The following is a 20,840-nucleotide window of genomic DNA, read 5'->3' on the forward strand; positions in this document are numbered from 1 at the left end:
AGAACCGCTGCTGTAGAGCCTAAGACCATCAGAAAACACAGATATTTACATTACGATTCATAACAGTAGCAAAATTACAGTTACGAAGTAGCAACGAAAATAATTTTATGGTTGGGGGACACCACAACATGAGGAACTGTATTAAAGGGTCCCAGCATTAGAAAGGTTGAGAACCACTGATTCAGGCATACATATATAACTTCAAGGCATTACTTAAAATAAGGAGTCTGGTAATGATAAAAATTTGCTATAATAGTAGGCACAGCCACATCACTGATAAATTCATGACTGATTAATAAACTTTTAATTCTCAAACTTTAAAAGCTTTTCTTTAATAAATATACACATTAGTAATGCTATCTACTAAATCTTTGTTACTGGTGATATTAGTGACATTTTATAGACACATTAGTACCACTAGAGGCCACTAAATACTTCACTTTTTATTTAAAAGGTACATATTTATAAGTTATACAGAGATGACAATGCACAGTAATATTCATAACTGGGAAAGCTGCACATGAATACTCAAGGCACAATACAAACTCAAACAAAAGATGTGGACATATTTCATGCAGTAATCAGGATTTCTGGATCATCAGAGACCTTGATTGATTAGATCAGGAACTTGAGTATGAGAGGATAGATAATATCAAAATATCATTCCTTATATACCTTTGAAAATAGATTATATAATCTAGAAAGTTGGTGCTCTCTCTAAATAGCGGTTGCCTTTTATACTCAATCTATATACCTATACACAGGTGTATTTACTGATATAGATAAAATCCCAGAGTTCAGTATTCTTTCTAAAATTTCACAAAGTCTATAACATATAATAATGTTTTCATATCTAATGTTGCCTACCATCTATATCAATTAAATCTTTAATAGCCTAGCTGGTGTAGTTCAATGGTTGAGTGTCAACCCAGAAATCAAGAGGCCACTAGTTCGATTCTCGGTCAGGGCACATGCCCAGGTTGTGGGCTCAATCCCCTGTGGGAGGCATGCAGGAGGTATTGATGATGTTTCTCTCTCATTAACTTTTCTCTCTCTTTATCCCTTTCCCTTCCTTTCTCTCTTAAAAAACAAAACAAAACAAAACAAAAACAATAGAAACATATTAAAAGAAAAAAACTTCAATAACGAAGATCTACCCCACAGATATGAATATACCCAAAATTCTGGCTTAAAGAGGAAAACCTGGCTCAGCAGAATAGATAACACCTGAGAAAACTCTGCTCAGTGCCTCCCATGTCCCCTCATTTCTTCCAGGGTCCTCCTCCTCACTGAAGTTAAATATCTAAAAATAAAGGGCTCAAGTAGCATCAAGAGATTCTGCAGAGCCAAGTGAAATCTATGAAACAAAATGGGACTACTTGCTATCTGACTATCCACCCTTTTTGCATGGTGATGTACTATTTTTCAAGAGTTTTCAAACATTCCAGGAAACCTTTATTCAGTCATGCTTTTGGCTTAACTGAAGGTCACATAGATGTACTCCTAAGTTTTCTTTTAAAATCTTTATCATTTTAGTTTCCACATTTAGTCTATAATCCATCTCAGATTAATTTAATGTATGGTGTAAGTTAAGGTCAAGCCTAATTTTTTCCCTAATGGATATTCAATTGTCCTGACACCATTTATTGAAAACCCTATCTTTTCCACAACTGAATTGCCTTAGCAACTCTACTGAAAATCAACTTATCATATATGTGGGCTTGCTTCTATATTTTTGCATGAACCTACATGTCTATCCTTAAGTCAATGCCACACTGTCTTGCATATTGAACTTTACAATAAATAGGTCTTTAAACCAGGTAGTGCAAGTCCTCCAACTTTGTTCTTTCTTGTTCAAATTGTTTGGCTATTTGCTACACAATATGTCTTAGAGATTTGTTCATGTCACTGTATAAAGTTCTATCTCACCTCAAAAATATTTTAGTAATAAAATATACATAACATAAAATTTATTATCTTAACCATTTTTAAGTGTACAGTTCAGTAGTGTTAAATACATTCACATTTTTCTGCAACCAATCTCCAGAAATCTTTCCTCTTGCGAAACTGAAAATCTATATCCATTACACAACTCCTCATGTCTCCCTCCACAACCCCTGGGCAAGCACTAGGAGCCGAGAAATTTGACTGCTGTCTGTCTCTATTTTACTTTTTTTTTACTATTCTAGGAACTTCACATAAATGGAATTATGCAGTATTTGTCTTTTAGTAACTGGCTTATTTCACTTAGCATAATGTCCTCAAGGTTTATCCATGTTGTAGTATATGTCAGAATTTCCTTCTTTTTTAATTCTGAATAAAATTTCATTATGTGTACATACCACAATCTGTTTATCCAATCATCTGTCAATGAATACTTGGGTTGCTTCCACCGTTGGCCTATTAATGCTACTAGGGCTGTATGTACAGTTATCTGGTTCAAGTCCCTATTTTCAGTTCTTTTGGGTGTATACTCAGAAGTGAAATTACTGGATCATATAATAATTATATGTTCAACTTTTTGAGGAAGCACCATACAGTTTTCCATTGCATCTCCACAATTTTATATTACAGGAACAGTGCAAAAGGATCTTAATTTTTCCATATGTTTGCCAACACTTGCTATTTATTGTTGTTTTTAATGGTAGTCATCACAATAGGTGTAAAGTGATATCTCACTGTGGTTGTGATTTGCATTTTCCTAAAGATTAGTGAGGTTAGCATCATTTATGTGTTTGTTAGCCATTTGTACACCTTCTACTTCATACCTTTTAAAAGTTGCATTATATTCTGATGAGTAAATGTGGTACCACTAATCCAGTGGTTGGCAAATCACGGCTCGAAAGCCACATGCAGCTCTTTGGCCCCTTGAATGTTCTAACACCACTTCTTCAAAATAGACTTGCCCAGGCCAAAAACCGACTTCTGCACCTGGGCCACAAAGTTTCAATCACACTGTACATGAGCGCCCATATGTGGTATTTTGTGGAAGAGCCACACTCAAGGGGCCAAAGAGCCGCATGTGGCTCGTGAGCCACGGTTTGCCGACCACTGCACTAATCCAATCAGTCTCCTACTGATGGACATTTAGGTAGTTTCCAATCTTCTGCCATGAATAACCTTACACATGTATATCTATAAGTAACCATCAAATCAGTTTGTTCAAGAATAGTTTCAGTTTATGTGTATTTTCCAATATATGACCTTTCACTCTCAAAAGCATTCTGATAAATATATTACATGAGATGAGTAGCAACATTCCATGTGTTAATAGAGCCAAGTTATTTGCAAACAACATGATTTTGTGCTAGGTTAGACCTGAGCAGTTTCTACATCTTCCTCAGGAAGTGCTTATGGCCCCAGAGCACCAGGTTTAGCAGAACCCCAGCATGGCAAGAAAACCTTGTCTAAGGTGGTACTGAAGTAGCACAGCATGGAGACAGGGGAGGTGAAAGATTCTGTAGCATAACTGAGGCTATCGATGCACTAGTAAAATAAGCACAATTGTAAGTAACTGAAAGTCTAGTATATAAGAACAAACCATTTTGGTGAGCACTGAGGAATATGAGAAAAATAGCACCAAGATTGACTATCCTCTACTGCAGAGACGTAAGAGAATCTACTGTCTCAAAAGTATCCTCTAGACTCATCAGATTCCAACTTGCCATATGATTTTATTACTTCAAAGAGACAATTGTCTAGAAGTCAGAAACTAAAATGTGAGCTCAAATCACCACTTTCCAGCTTAAACCCCATTTATATCCACTTGCTTTGTTATGAACAGAACTTAAAATTCCTTTTTGTAGTCCTTAGTATATTTTAAAAGCCATGCCTTCATACTTCATAGCAGTATTCTTATGTTTTCAGCCTCAACGCTACATAAAATCAAGGGTCCTTTCACATATCCTTTACACCGTCTTTAAAATTGAATTCATCAACAAGTGCCCTACCGCAGCACAGAGGGTTTAGATGCTACCTAAGTGACTTTTATAAGTATATATTTTTTACTTTTAGCTCTCTTCTTGTTTTTCTCAAATCTCTCTAGCTGGCAAATTATCCCATCTACCTTTATTCTAAATGATTACTTACACAGCTGACTTATATATACTCACATGCAAGAACTAATGTTTTTACCTATTATATTTCATCTTCTCAATAAAGGGCCTATAATTCCAACCATTTAAAATATTTGTGCCTCTGATTCTGTTATCCAATATGTTTACTACCTTTCTCATTCTCTTTTCATGCATTTTTTTGTACAAAGAGGGAGAAAAGTCTCTTCCACCCTTCTACACTCAGTTCTCTGACCAAACAGTATCTATATCCAGGCCAGAATGACAACTACTATCCCATTTGTATTCAATGCATTCTAAACAGCTTAAAGAATAAAAGTATACATGGTACTTACCTATACTTCTCTGCCCACAAATAGCCTCCTATACTAAAGCTACTTCTCCTATGAGACAACTGCAAAACGCTGAATACAAGATTCCCTCCCCCTTATCTGCAATCTATATTTACAACTATAGAAAAATGGATTCATATTGAAGATAGTCAAATCACTATTCTATAATTTAAATAATGAAACTAATTTCTTAAGAACCTCAAATTTAGAAACTCTAACTAAACGTTTATTCTTCTTTTATTCAAGTCACAGCATTTTTTTTTTTAACATAGTACCTTCGCTTTCTAAAAAAATTAGACAGTTCTGGTGAGTTTTGCTCAGTGGTTAGAGTGTGGGCCTACAGTCCAAATGGGTTCAATTCCCAGTCAAGAGCACATACCTCAGCCCTGACTGGTTTGGCTCAGTGGATAGAGCGTCAGCCTGCGGACTCAAGAGCCCCAGGTTCGATTCTGGTCAAGGGCATGTACCTCAGTTGTGGGCACATACCCAGTAGGGAGTGTACAGGAGGGCAGCTGATTGGTGTTTCTCTCTCATTGATGTATCGATGTTTCTGACTCTCTATTTCTCTCCCTTCCTCTCTGTAAAAAAATCAATAAATTAAAAAAAAAAAAAAAAAGAGCACATACCTCAGTTGCAGGTTTGATCCCCAGCCCTAGTCTGGGTGCATATGGGAGACAACCAATCGATGTCTCTCACACATTGATGTTTCTCTCTCTTCCACACCTCCCATCCACTCTGTCTGAAAATCAATGGAAAAAATATCCTCAGGTGAGGATTAAAAGAAAACAATTAGATCTACAAATGTCCCAGTGCAGACAGTTCCGAGTAAAAATATGGTACTATTTTCTGAATTATAATATTAAAACAATTAGGGTATCTTTAAAAATTAAAAAAAAGCTACTGCCAAAACAATACTCGTTTGTTGATATCTAAAAGCTAGCCAAGCCTAGCTGATTTGGCTCAATAGATAGAGCATCGGCCTATGAACTGAAAGGTCCTGGGTTCGATTCCGGTCAAGAGCACATTCCCGGGTTGTGGGCTTGATACCCAGTAGGGGCATGCAAGAGGCGGCTGATCAATGATTCTCTCTCATCATTGATGTTTCTATTACTCTCGCTCTCTCTCTGAAATCAATAAAAATGTATTTAAAAAATAAAACCCAAAAGCTAGCCAATAAAAACATTTGTTTCCATAGTCCAAAATAGATTGTTAGCCATAGAATGCCTCTGCAAAACAATTCTTAAATTTTCTTTGAAATATTGTCACTAAAATTAACTGAAACTTTATTTTTATGACTGTCTGTGGTTTCCTTGTATGCTTAAAAAACACAAGAAAAAGATAAAAATATCCCAGAATTGGAAAAGTAGTCATTATGTTTGGTTTAGCTTATTTTCATATTTTTATTTTTAAAATCCATCCAAATTAAAGTTCAGCATTTCCCAATAGAAGAAAAGAAAAAGAAGGCAATTTCTTTACATAAAAGCCCAAAGAATAAATTCAATATCCTCTAAATTAAATTTGGGATTTGACTTTTTAGGGACTGAATGCATAAAATCCTTTCCTACTAGTCATAAAGTTTAGTCATCAGACTGAACACAATTATCTTTCCTTTAGACTTTAAACAACTCAAATTTATGCAGTCTGAGAAGAAGAGGTGGAAATAGAAAATAATTTCAATATAATACTGTGCTCTGAACACAGACATGTCCTCAGATAAAGTAAGTGAAGTTGGTATCCATCTAATATGCATCATTCTTTTAACATTTCTAAACCTAAGTTCTTCCAAATCATATAACCCTGTTTTCAGATCCTACATTTACAAATGCTAACCATAATTTAAAGTATCACTTTCAGAACATTCTCAGATCTTAGCTCACACTAAGAATCAAAAGACCTGGATTGAATCCTAACTCTGCTGCATCTCAGCCGTTAGCTCCTAATAAAATTGTTTAAACTCCCTGATCTTTAACTTACTTATCTGTAAATTAGATGCACTCCCGTGTATCATCTAATTTATGAAAGTTCATCACAGTCTATCAATCCTATGCAACTGTTAAATGTTAACATTAATATTATATGCTAAAAGTTGTTCTACTACCTTGGAAAGGGTAAGATTTTTTCCCTCTCTGTAAATCATCACAGAAGGGCCATTACCACCCTGAAATCAACAAACCATTTAGGGACCAAGCCAGATCACCTTCAATTAGTCTAAGATTTTATTAGGCTTATTTCTGGTCCTGAAGCTACAGGAGTTATTCTAGTTACACAGTATTTCACAATTATTCAAATTACTGCTATTCATATGAAGAACAGTTATACTGTTCCCTACTATACAAAGTATAGCTCACAGCAATAAGAACAGTTATACTGTTCCCTACTATACAAAGTATAGCTCACAGCAATAAATAAAAACACAATGAAAAATTAATTTAATGATTCTATTGTTTTTATATGAATTTTGACATATGTTAGGTAAGTTAATGTTTTACTTGACACAGCACAGTAGACATTAGAGGATTAGAATTGTTATCAATTATAGAAAAAGAAAAAATAAATTTCTAATGTACGGTAATCCAGCAGCTCAAATACTGTTGGTTAATTTATTGGGGTGACATTGGTTAATAAGATCAAATAGGTTTCAGTGTACATATCTATGATACATGATCTGTATATTGCATTGTGTGCCCACCATCCAAAGACCAATCATCTTCCATCACCATATATTTGGCCCCCTTTACCCTTTATATTTCTAAATAAAATCTAGCCAAAAAAAAATCTTGAAATGCTTTGCTAAGAATCAGACAAGAAGTCATCTAGGAAAATGTCAGGTGAGAAAAAATTCTCTCTACTTATTATCACCTCCATTCTATCAATTAACAGCATATAACTCTACTTGTTACTGGAGAGCCACTGATAGCACTTGAACACAGGAGTCTGTCATACAAAGAAAAGAAAAAAACATTTACTAAATAGTAAAATCAGTAACTGTCCCTCCCTCACTACTAGAGAAACATCACACCATCTATTATTCCCTTAAATTTCAAAACACAATTCATCCCTTGTCAATCATAGCTAAATAGCTAGTGTCAGTCCAGCTGGCGTTGCTCAGTGAGCTTCAACCTATGAACCAGGAGGTCAGGTTTCGCTTCCCCATCAGGGCATATGCCTAAGTTATGTATGGGCTTGATCCCCATTGTGGGGCTTGCAGGAGACAGCCTATCAATGATTCTCTCTCATCATTGATGTTTCTCTCTCTCCCTCTCACGTCCTCTCTGAAATCAAGAAATATATATTTTAAAAAACATCTAGTATCAAATCATATCTCTTGAAACTTATGAAGGTAGTTCACTGTTCAAATTGTCAAACTGTTGTAGTTTATATCCCTCCATGCTTTGATGTGAGAGAAGGTAGGAGTTCACAAAAAGTTCAAAAAAGGTCCAGAGAGCGTGGCTCAGCAGTTGAGCATTGATCCATGAACCAGGAGGTCATGGTTTGATTCCTTGTCAAGGCACATGCCCGGGTTGTGAGCTCCATCCCCAGTTCGGGGAGTGCAGGAGGCAGCTGATCAATGATTCTCTCTCATCATTGATGTTTTTACCTCTCTATTCCTCTCCCTCTCTCAAAAATCAATAAAAACATATTTTTTTAAAAGTTCAAAATGGTCCAGCAACAATAATTTCCCCTTTCAATCATCACTGAAAGGATGCTTAATAGTACCAATAAATACCTAGTTATTCACATAGGAAAGCCAATTATTAGTACTTGTAGGCATGTGGGAGGAGGAAGAATAGAAGGGGCCTTCGAAAAAGTTACTTTTCCTATGATCCTCACATTCTTTCCTCATTTTTAATAACAAAATACAAAATTTACCTTTTATGAATATCTACAGAATATGCTGCCTTCTTTATACTAGGTGTACCGGTTAACAATGCGGGTATTTTTCCATAGATGGAGTTACATATATGTTGATATATATGCAATTTGATATGTATGCTATTTTGTTGTATTGACAACAAGCTTCAAAACTTTATATGTCAAATTTTCTGAAGGTGTAACATCATAGATATTTTTACGCTTAAAAATGTCAAAATTTGTGCCAAAAATTTGTGAGAAGAGCATTTGTGGGAACTTTTAATTAATTATTTTGAAGAAGAGTACTGCTGAAAATTATCATATGCTTCGGGAAGCTTATGATGAACATACTCCATCGCAAGATATTTGTGAACGCTGGTTTAAACACTTTAAAAGTGATTATTTTGATGTAAAAGACAAACGTCCAGGTCAACCGAAAAAATTTGAAGACAATTACAAGCATTCCTGGATGAAGATGCATGTCAAACTCAAAAACAACTTGCAGAAAGATTAAACGTTGCTCAGCAAACAATTTCCGATCATTTACAAGCAATGGGAAATATTTTAAAGGAAGGAAAATGGGTGCCACATCAACTGAAGGAAAGACAAATGGAAAACAGAAAAGTCATTGGTAAAACATTGCTTCAATGGCACAAAAAAAGGGGGTTTTTTTGCATCAAATTGTGACTAGCAATGAAAAGTGGATTTATTCTGAGAATCCCAGACCCACAAAATCATGGGTTGATCTAGGTCAACAATCAACATTGACTGCAAGGCCAAATCACTTCGGGAAGAAGACAAGGCTCTGCGTTTGGTGGGATCAGGAAGGTGTGGTGTATTATGACCTTCTAAAACCAGATGGAACCATTAATACTGGTCACTACCGACAACAAATAATCCATTTGAACCACGCTTTGATCATAAAATGACCAAAATGGGCCAGAAAACATGGCAAATTAATTTTGCTTCATGATAATGCACCATCACACACTTCAAAACTAGTTAAAGACACGTTAAAAGACCTTGCCTGGGAAGGTTTAACCCTCCCGTTGTATTCACCAGACCTTGCTCTTCCAGATTACCACTTGTTGAAATCAATGGAACACACACTTTCTGAGCAGCACTTTAAAACATATGAAGAAGTGGAAAATTGGGTCTCCGATCCATATTATTAACCAGTTAATAGTTAATCTGCAAAATTAACCAGTTAATAGTTTATCTGTTTTATTAACCAGTTAATAGTTAATTCATATTATTAACCGGTTAACCGTTAATCTGCAATATTAACCAGTTAATGGTTAATCCGCATTATTAACCGGTTAATAGTTAATCCACATTAACTGGTCAAGACGGATTTTGCAATCAAAGAAAACACGATAATTTCAAGAGAAGCATCGAAAGTGCTTTATTCAAAGTAATGTCCATCGCTAGCTACACATTTCCCCCATCTTTTAAGTAATTTGTGAATACCGTCCCAATAGAACTTTTCTTGTTTTGAAGCAAACCATTCAGAGACTCAATTTTCCACTTCATACATTTTGAAGTGCTGCTCAGAAAGTGTGTGCGCCATCAATCGGAACAAGTGGAAATCTAAAGGAGCAATACAACAAAATAACATACATATCAAATCGCATATATAGCCACATATGTGTAACTCCAGCTATTAAAAAAATCCACATTATTAACTGGTATATCTAGTAAATAATCAAAATTAGGCATTCAGCAATGTATTTTTTATCTTTAGTGAAGAAGAAATGAATAGTCATTAGCAAAAATTTTAAAATTCACATTTTTTTCTTTTTTTCTTTTTTTTTTTTTTTTTTTAAATATTTGCCTCTTTTTTTTTTTAAATATTTTATTGATTTTGTACAGAGAAGAAGGGAGAGAGATAGAGAGCTAGAAACATCGATGAGAGAGAAACATGGATGAGAGAGAGTCATCGATCAGCTGCCTCTTGCAAACCCCCTACCGGAGACATGCCCGCAACCAAGGTACATGCCCTTGACCAGAATCGAACCCGGACCCTTCAGTCCCCAAGCCGACGCTTCATCCATTGAGCCAAACCGGTCTCGGCAAAATTCACATTTTTTTCAACATCAGTTTTATCCTAATTGATATTTCTGATCCATGCTAACAGATGAATAATTCTTCTGGGGCAGGTGTTGCAAGATGTTAAACAAACAGCAGCAACAACAACAATAAACTATCTACCTCATTTAATGAGCACTTACTTTATGGAATAAATTGTTCTAAGCATTTTATGTGCATTTTTAACCCATTTTATCTTACAAAAACCCTATATGATTAGTATTGTCATTATCCTCATTTTGTAAATGAGGATTCTGCTGCTCAAAGAAGTTAGCTTGTCAAAAGTCAAACCATACAGCTGAGATCTGTAGTCCTCTCCAGAGCCTGCACACTTCACTATCATACCAAATGCTCTCACAGCAAAATCTGCTTTGAAGAACACTTCTCATTAAATTTGTATGTGTATACACACAAACAACATAAATACATATAGGCAAACACATATATACATACTACAGTATGTTTGAGAACCAGATTGTATAGTCATATTGCAAAATACTTTAGTGATCATCTTTCTAGTCCTCACTTAACCATCATAAAATAGCCACCAGATAGGATGTCCTAGCTATCATTAATTATGCACAACCATTACATTCCTTTAAAATGGCTGACAAAAATTAAAGCAGCTGAACTGTAGCATGATAAAACAACCTAAAGATCCTATATCTAAAAAGGCAATTTGGATTTGTGAATTCAACATGACTGGTCACCATCAAACTAACTTTTCCTTTTCTTTCTTTTTTTTTTTTTTTTTTTTTTTTTAGTTTTCATCCAAATAATCTGGAAATTTTCCAAAAAAAAAAAATAAACATTTGTGTAGTAACACACTATCACTAAAGCTACTAGGCTAACATTTTGACTGAAGAGTCAATGGAATTTTTCAGCTCCCAAGTACATAAAGATCATCAATTTCATCTTTAATATTAGAGAGGTTTAAATGGGAAAATGGACAGCAAAACACATTCCAGAATCAATACATTCAAAGGTTACTGTACCTGGGGTACTGAAATGAAGGATTATTTCTAGAGACATGTTACAGTAAAATCACCAAATTATTAACAGTAACTATAACATAAATATAATAATAGCATAAAAAGTATCATTATAAAAGTACAATAATGCACCATCTACTTACCAATTCAATTCCCTGTGGAAAAGGTGTATCATCCCAGTCCTTCTGTGGAAATCTCTGGATTATTTTCCCCAGACCTGCTCCTGACCCTATTAATAAAGTCAAAATAAATGGAATACTATAAAATCTTAATACTCATTATATTAATACTTTTTTATAAATGAATGTTCATTGAATAAATTGATATACTGGTTAAATATTTTTCAAGATTTAAAGGACACAAAAATTACAAACACAATACTGAAATGACAGACTATTATATCCAACAGACTCTCAAAATTTACATACATATGAAAAGCTAAAAAATAAATAGTCAGAAACATTAAAATCTAGAGTTTCTATCACACCATGGGAATAACTGCCTTTGTTCCCAATAAGGAAAGCAATCTTCTCAGTATCTCAAGTTCAAACTTTAAAAGAACTTTTCAATGGAGGCAAAGTACTTTTAAGTGACAAAATGGCAGTTAGCACTAAGCTTCAGTTGTGGGTTATAACAGTGTTATGAGTAAAATAAAGACTTTTACCGTGGCCTGGGAACTTGACTACTACCATGTTTCCCCGAAAATAAGACATCCTCCGAAAATAAGACCTAGCGCATGGAAAGATAAGACATCCCCTGAAAATAAGACCTAGCGCAACTTTGGGAGAAAAAGTTAATATAAGACACTGTCTTATTTTCGGGAAACAGGATATCTAGGCAGAGTTTCTCAACATCAGCATTACTGACATTTTGGGCCGGATTGTGTGTTTATGGGAAGGTTGGGTGGAAAGGATCTAAGTCCTGTGCATTGTAGGATGTTTAGCAGCATCCTTAGCCTGAACCCACTAGTAGTACCCTACCACCACCAAGTCATTACAATAAAAAAATCTCCAAATACTGCCAATGTCCTCTGATGGGGGCAAAACTGTCCCTGGTTGAAAACCACTTGTCTGTGTCATTATTGTTATAAAATTATCCTGGGACACTAAAGAATGGATTGATTTATTCTTGAACCCTGGGGATGTAATCTGTGAGTAGTTTGGGAATGGAAAGTATATTGTTAGCCCTAGCTGGTTTGGCTCAGTGGATAGAGCATTGGCATGTGGACTGAGAGGTCCTGGGTTCGTCAATTGGCTGTGGGGACCCGCTGTATTTATAATAGAAGAACTGCTGGGCTGGAGACACGCTTATGGTGCAAGCCTTGTTTCAGTGGGACTTTGGTGCTCACTGACTCCGCCTCCCGAATGTGTCACTTATGGATGTGAGGAGTTGAAATCTGGTCTCACACTGACCACTAGATACACTGGCTTCTGGATCTCCAATGAGGTGCAGTTTAGCTATTGTCTGAGGCCACCCGGCAGGAGCTACAGCCAGAACGACAGTCCTCTCCTCCCTGCTTGGAGCTTGGAGGCTTTGGAGCTGTCTGCACCAGGTTGCAAGTTTGCTAGGTTAAACTGCAATGGAGAAGTCCATTCATATGCAAAAGCCACTGCTTGGAGCTTGGGTGTGTTTGTAGATTGTGCAGGGTGGAGTATCAGGGTGTCACTAGGCTAGAGTGTGGCAAACAGCCATGGCTGCCAGTGAGCCATCTCTGCCTCTCTGCCCACGTCCCCATGTCTCACGCCCCAGCACAGCAAACAATTATTCTTGCGCACAGCTCTGCAAGCAAGCCACGCTCACTTTCCGACCGATGGCAGATAGTCCAGCTTCTCCCCAGAAACTGGATTTCAAAGAGATTGGGAGTTTGTCTCTCTTCCGGTTGAAGAAAACAACGCCCTCTGCCAGCCGGGATCCACCGCCAGCAGGGACCCGCCGCCAGCGCCACATGTGCCCCCAGTTTTGCAGCACTTGTATCCTGAATGCTCTTTTCTCTTTCAGTCTAGTTGTAGAGCTTCCATTCAACCAGCTTTCCCGTGATTCTGGGTGATAGACGTTCTGTCTTTTAGTTGTAGTATTGAAATGGTTGGGCACGGCAGCAGTTTAGATGTTTACCTAAGCCACCATTTTGGATCTCCTCTTAAATGTTTATTTTAATAAATTCATTACTACTGACACAAATAGTTTTAAGCTTACATCTCCCTGTCTTTTTAAACAGAAATAAATGCATGTTATTTAGCTCATCATATTTAATCAGGTGTTCCTATATTGTTTGTTTAATTCTAAAAGCCATAGCTAATATATTTTAGGTTTTTAAAATAGTTTATCATACTAATTTTTACTAAAGATAAAAATACATGTTAACTGAAATTTTTTTCAAATATATAAAAATATAAAAAAGAAATCACTCACATTCCCACACCTGAGGAGAATTACTGTTAACATTTTGGACTATTTTATCCTAGGGATGAAATACGGAGATTTTGTAAACATGTGCTTTTTCTACAGAATTGAGATCATATTAAACCTAGCTTTATATATTGGTGTAGCACTTAATATTTTACAATGGGCCTTTACTGTAGTATGTACATTTTCTAGTTTCTCACTATTATAAATAATGCTACATAAGGCCCTTTCTATATAAATATTCATCCTCATCTCACTTTTCCACAAGGGGAAAAAAAGAATTCTTAGAAATACAACTACTAGGTTAAAGAATATGAAAATTTTGAAAAATCACACAAACCCAAAGGGCCCACCAGAAAGACACTTAATTATTTTTTTTAATATTCTATCTATAAGAATGACATTGGCATTTTCACTATAGCCTTACCAACAACTGTTATTTTAAATTTTTACTTGTTTTAATTATTGCAAATTTGACAAATAAAAAATTCCTCTCTGGCAGGAGCATAACTTTCAAAAGTCTCTAGAAGCAACATATTATTATTGATTTCACAATACTATGCAGAGTTTCAAAAACATGAAAGTTTATTTTGAAATGGAGATATAATATTTATAAATACACACAGAAATATGATTCATGGTGGTAAGACTTTCTGTTATATGAAAATGGAAATTAGGTTAGAAAAAAGGCAACAATAAAAATGGTAGATTGGTATTTCACCGCAAATAAAATGTAGAGAGAGTCACAATAATTTGTTTTGCAAATATGTAAATTGCTGGAGCTAACAACTGTTGAGGAGCTTATAAAAGTACCCTGCAAAGAGTAAACAAATATTTTCTGCATATTGCTTCTTGATTTGTAAGCATTTAGTCTCAATGTTTAAACATTTCCCAAGTTTATATATTTCATATGATAACTATTTTTAAGGCAATACTGATTGTATTTAAAAATTCTGAGATTCTTTTTTGTATTGAAGAACAAGCAACAGTGAGGGAAAACTGTTCTATAGTCAAGTGTCTAGACTAGGGGTGTCGAACTCAATCAGAGAAGGGGCCAAAATCTAAAATCCAGCCTAAATCGCGGGCCGAATGGTTTACTGAACAGTCATAAACTGACAATGTCATAAACTGACAGCGGAGTGCAGTGATGACAGCGCGGTGCGGGCCACATTGCAAGGCCTGGCGGGCTGGATTTGGCCCGCGGGCCTTGTGTTTGACATATGTGGTCTAGACACCTGCACACTGATCCTTATGTCCGGAGGAGAAGCTGTGTGGGAAACTGCCTATTGTCTTCACTAGCAGAGAGGTGTGGACAAGGAGCCTGGAATGCTGGTGACCCTTGAGCCCTGGCAAAGGTCAGAGCTATACACCCACTGTTTAGTTGAGACAATGGTAGCTGAAGCAACTTCCACACCAGAGAGTCATCAAATCCTTACTGATAAGATACTCTATTACTGGAAATTGCCTGCCTAAGGACTATAAGTGTATCCCAAGTTGAATAAAAGGATGGCAAGGCCTGAGTCCAATCAGAGTCCTTCCTCTTGAGTTGTGCTCCCATCTGGTCCCCCAATATTTCCAAATTATTATTTTTTGTCTCTTCTCTTTCATTTGCATGCGGCCCCTCTCCCAGAACCCAAACCCTGAACAATGCGGGATGTGGGTCTTCACAAAGCAGGTCATGTCAATCAGCTTTTATTTGTATTACATAGGTAGGGGAAAGGAAAAATTGCTCAAAAGAAAGGGGACCACTTCCTAGAAAGGAGGAGTGCTAGGCTGCAAAAGACTGTCCCCTGCATTTTTTGCTGCTGACTTGAAAGAAGAAGGGAGCGACCGAAACCGGTTTGGCTCAGTGGATAGAGCGTTGGCCTGCGGACTGAAAGGTCCCAGGTTCGATTCCAGTCAAGGGCATGTACCTTGGTTGCGGGTACATCCCCAGTAGGGGGTGTGCAAGAGGCAGCTGATCGATGACTCTCTCTCATCGATGTTTCTGACTCTCTGTCCCTCTCTCTTCCTCTCTGTAAAAAATCAAAAAATATATTTAAAAAATAAATAAATATATATATATATATATAAAAGAAAGAAGGAGGGTAGCGGTTATGAGTCAGTGCCTTCCTTCCTATTGTTATTTTTCGGGCCCTACTCTCCTACCGCATTATAAAATCAAGAAATATAATGGCCAAATGGAGTTACTATATTAAAAGGGGGCAGGGAGAACAATCCTTGGCACGATACCAGAACATTTGGAAATGGCTTTCTTTAAAAAAAAAAAAAAAAAAAAAAAAAGTAGACATGCTAGACAAGCTGCCCAAAGCAAATTTAGACAGGATGAGGAAATACTGGTGTGGTCAGGCACACTTTTCCCTCCTTTACATTTGGTAACCCACTTTCCCTTGGGCCCTGGAAGAGCTATCAGGCTACCCAGGCCAGTCACCAGGATTAGCAATTGACCTAGGATGAGCCAGCCAGCCATTACCCCCCTGGCAGGTCTTCTAGCCTTGGCCAATGACTCCAGAAGAGTCAAAAAGTATTCTCAGGGTTGCTAACCAGTATACTGTTGGTGTGAAGTTGCCAGTAGCTAGGAGGAAGAAGTAAATCTGCAGAAGAACTAAGAATATTATAAAAAGGTACACTTAAAACCTATTTGATCCTATTAACCAATGTCACCCCAATAAATTTAATTTAAAAAAAATAATAAGTAGGGGTGAATTAGGGAATAAAATATAGTACTCTGCTCTACACAAAACAGAGTATGTGTTGTGTGATGGCAGACACGTTATGGAATCTAGACACTAGAGCAAAGTGAGCCTGGAGCAAGTTGGTTATGGAATCTAGACACTAGAGCAAAGTGAGCCTGGAGCAAGTTGATTGTATTTAAAAATTCTGAGATGATTTTTTGTATTGAAGAACAAGCAACAGTGAGGGAAAACTGTTCTATAGTCAAGTGTCTAGACACCTGCACACTGATCCTTATGTCCGGAGGTGAAGCTGTGTGGGAAACTGCCTATTGTCTTCACTAGCAGAGAGGTGTGGACAAGGAGCCTGGAATGAAGAGCCTGTATTGAAGAACAAGCAACAGTGAGGGAAAACTGTTCTATAGTCAAGTGTCTAGACACCTGACTAGACACCACCACACAACACACACTCTGCTCTACACAACACATACTTCATATGTGTTGAACATATAATTGACAAAAATTATTTGATTGACCTCTATGTGTATTACAGTGTAGATATGCCAAGTATAATATATACAGGGGTAGGCAAAAGTGGGTTTACAGTTGTGAGTGTGAAAGTTTATTCTTGTGGTATTATTTACTAGGGGCCTGGTGCATGAAGATTCGTGCACAGGGGGTGGGTCCCTCAGCCTGACCTGCACCCTCTCCAACCTGTGAGCCATCAGGGAAGCCCTGTCCAATCTGGGAGTTTCTGTCTGTCTTTGCAGTCATTGAGTGAATTGTCTGAGACCCCAACCCAGTTTGGTTTGGTACTCACAGAATAATAGAGATCCTTTTTTTTTCTTTGCTCCATTGGTGTAGATTTCCTAGAAATTGCAAAGTATCTTCCCTTTAATTTTTCCTCAACACTCTGATTTTACTTATGTTTTTCACCTTTGCTTTCCCTCCATCCCCCACCCAAAACAGTAACTTGCTCCAGGCTCACTTTGCTCTAGTGTCTAGATTCCATAACGTGTCTGCCACCAGAACTATGATTCCCAGGATTCCTAGTGCTCCCCACACTCTTGGTTTCCACTTCTGGTCCAGGGGCTGGAGAAACCAAAAGGACTGAGAACTCCAGCTGCCCCAGGCCGGGCTGACAGGACTGGACACTCCAGTGGCATCCCCAGGACCCCGGACACTCAGCACCGGTACACGTGCATGCTGGCCAGAGGCTCGGAGCAGGCGGGGTCCCAGGGACACCCGCTGTGTCATCCCACCTCGCCCCCAGCCAATCGGAGCCCACGTGTGTGCACTGCCAGAGTCTGCCACCTTTGTTGAGTTAATTTGCATACTCATTCCTGATTGGTTGTGGGTGTTGCAGAGGTATGTTCAATTTACATATTTGTCTATTATTAGTATAGACTGACTATTGTGTCATTTATTTGCATTACAACTGTAAAACCACTTTTGCCCACCCTGATGCAGAAAGTTTGTTTAAATATAGACTCTAAACTTCAAGAAATGCTACTATAATACATAATTCACTAAATATTTTTCCATGGTATGTTTACCTAAGCAACTAGTTGAGAGATTATCTACATTCGACTTGTCTTATGATGTCCATCTGCCCACACCCCTCTAACAAAATGGCACTGCCCACAGTTCAAGGAAGGGCAGCAGCCATGCTCATACCCCTTCCACCAGCCAGAGAGAATTACTAAATCACTTATTTGGTATTACATTTACTGTTGTTTGTCTGTCTCACTTCACTGGAAAGAAAACAATAAATTTTGGCCTGCTTTGTTTACTGATGTGTTCTACCCAGACACTTAGAATAATTCCTAGTATATATGAGATACTTAGTAGCATGGTGTTGAACAAATGAATGGGTCTATAAGGTGGGTAAGGACATCTATAAACTGGCAAGCAACTTATGACCAGAGTGACCTAGACAAATCAAATTCCTCTGCTAAGGAATTCTGAATTTATTTTAAAAAGGAAGAGACTGAATAAAGCAGCCAAAAAGATGTATAAAGACTTGCTGTGATGACAGAAAAGAGTCATGTGTAAAACCAAACTTACAGAGCAGCAGAAACTCCAGGCCAAGACTTGTCAGTAGAAACAAGCTAACTGTATACACATGTAGAAAGAAGCAAAGGTACCACATGAAAGAAGCTGTGCAGCTGCCTAGGTCCTACCTCCAGTTCACTCTAGTAGTATTATAGTGTCTGTCATCAAACTTCCTATGACATTCCTTCCTCTGAAACTGGGATGTGTCTGTATTCCTTGTCACTAAAGAGTCCAAACTGGAGAGCACTGTAAGAAGTATAATCACTGGTAGAGGGTCAGGACACAATTACATAAAATAATAATAATAATAATAATAATAATAATAATAATAAAGGTTTAGTCAGAAAACTTACATTAATGAGAACGTTCTCCAAATATCTGAAGAGCTATTATACAGAAGATAGTGTGGAGCAGACTAGAGCCAAAGAAATAATTCAGATGTATTTTGATTCAGTATAAAGGAAGAACCATCTGAGAAGGAGAAGAATCAAAAAATGAAATGGACTTAGCTGGTTTGGCTCAGTGGATAGAATGTTGGCCTGCGGACTGAAGGGTTCCAGGGTGCAATTCTGGTCAAGCACACATGCCTGGGTTGTGGGCTCAGTCCCCGGGTAGGGGGCATGCAGAAGGCAGCCAATCAATCATTTTCTCTCATCATGAATGTTTCTAACTCTCTCTCCCTCTCCCTTCCTCTCTGAAATCAATAAAAATACTTTTTTTTAATAGAATGAATTGCCACAGAAAACAATGATCAGACTGAAGCTTCAGTACAAGATACACATTTCTGTGGTCCGAAAAACCAAGCCAAATTTAGAAAGTCTGACAATTAGATTATTACATAATTCACTTACTCAACAATAACACTATGTGAGGCCTTGTATTAGGTGCCAAGGAGAGAAGCATAAAGCTTGTTTTAAGGATATTTAGGACTTGAACTGAGTTTTTTAAGTGCAAATACAAGGGCAGATACAGCACAGTATCTTGACAGTAAAGCTTAGTAAAGAAAACAATATTGTTTAGAAATCAGGCCATAAGTTTAATAAAATCAGAAATAGAAAAACTTTTAAAAATCCACCTGTCAGAATGGCTATAATCAACAAATCAACAAACGACAACTGCTGGTGAGGATGTGGAAAAAAAGGAACCCTCTTGCACTGCTGGTGGGAATGCAGACTGGTATAGCCACTGTAGAGAACAGTATGGAGTTTCCTCAAAAAATTAAAAATGGGCCCGAATTGGTTTGGCTCGGTGGATGGAGTGTCGGCCTGTGGACATCAGGGTCCTGGGTTCAATTCTGGTCAAGGGCATGTACCTTGGTTGCAGGCACATCCCCAGTAGGGGGTGTGCAGGAGGTGGCTGATCAATGTTTCTCTCTCATTGATGTTTCTTACGATCCCTCTCCTTTCCTCTCTGTAAAAAAATCAATAATATATATATATTTTAGAAAACAAGACTAAAAATGGAACTTCCATTTGACCCAGTAATCCCACTTCTAGGAATATGTCCCAAGAAAACAGTAACAGCAATCAGAAAGAATATATGCACCCCTATGTTCAAAGCAGCACAATTTAAAATAGCTAAAATTTGGAAACAGCCTAAGTGCCCATCAGCAGATGAGTGGATTGGAAAACTGTGGTACATCTACACAATGGAATACTACGCTGACGTAAAAAAGGAGGAATTCTTACCATTTGCAACAGCATGGATGGAACTGGAGAACATTACGCTAAACGAAATAAGCCAGTCAGAGAAAGATAAATATCACCTGATCTCACTCATTTGTGGTATATAATGAACAACATACACTGTTGAACAAAAACAGAACCAGAGTCATAGAAGCATCAAACATACTGTCCAACCTACGAGGGAAGGTGGGGGGTGAGGGAGGTAAGAAATCAACCAAAGGACTTGTATATATGCATATGAGCATAATCAATGGATACAGAGAGTAGGGGCATGTGCTGGGGAATGTGGGTGGCCGGGGAGAGGTCAACGAGGGGAAAAGGAGATTTATATAATACTTTAAACAATAAAGAATTTTAAAAAAAGAATATCCGCTAGAGAGAAGGTGGGAGTGGGTGGTTGGCTGAGGAGTGATAAACTGGGGAACTTATATGCATATATGGATACACACAATAGAGTGTGAAGGCCTGGGAGGGGCAAGTGTGAGGTAGAAGGGGTCAATGGGGGAAAACAAATGAAGTGGACATCTGTAATACTTTCAACAGTAAAGAAAAAAATTGTGCACTATCATGACTTCAATTCAGCATTGTACTGTAAGTTCTAACCACTGCAATAAAGAGGAAAAAAATACATAAATGCTATACAGATAAAAGCACTAATAAATAAGCTTAGCAAGGCCTTAAAGGATCA

The 20,840-nt window shown here is 37.3% G+C and overlaps 1 protein-coding gene across 2 annotated transcripts in view; it reads right to left on the reverse strand.

Moving 5' to 3' along the window:
- SBF2 (SET binding factor 2) overlaps window positions 1–20,840 on the reverse strand; it is a 305,413-nt gene that overhangs the window by 251,170 nt on the left and 33,403 nt on the right. For both annotated transcript variants that reach the window (XM_084893456.1, XM_084893455.1), the window contains exon 2: window positions 11,481–11,566. In XM_084893456.1, coding sequence (XP_084749582.1) covers window positions 11,481–11,566 — 86 coding nt within the window. The remainder of the gene's footprint in view (window positions 1–11,480; window positions 11,567–20,840) is intronic.

The sequence above is a fragment of the Pipistrellus hanaki genome, assembly GCF_964339955.1.
Source record: "Pipistrellus hanaki genome assembly, chromosome: 9".
In the NCBI taxonomy this organism is placed as follows: domain Eukaryota; kingdom Metazoa; phylum Chordata; class Mammalia; order Chiroptera; family Vespertilionidae; genus Pipistrellus; species Pipistrellus hanaki.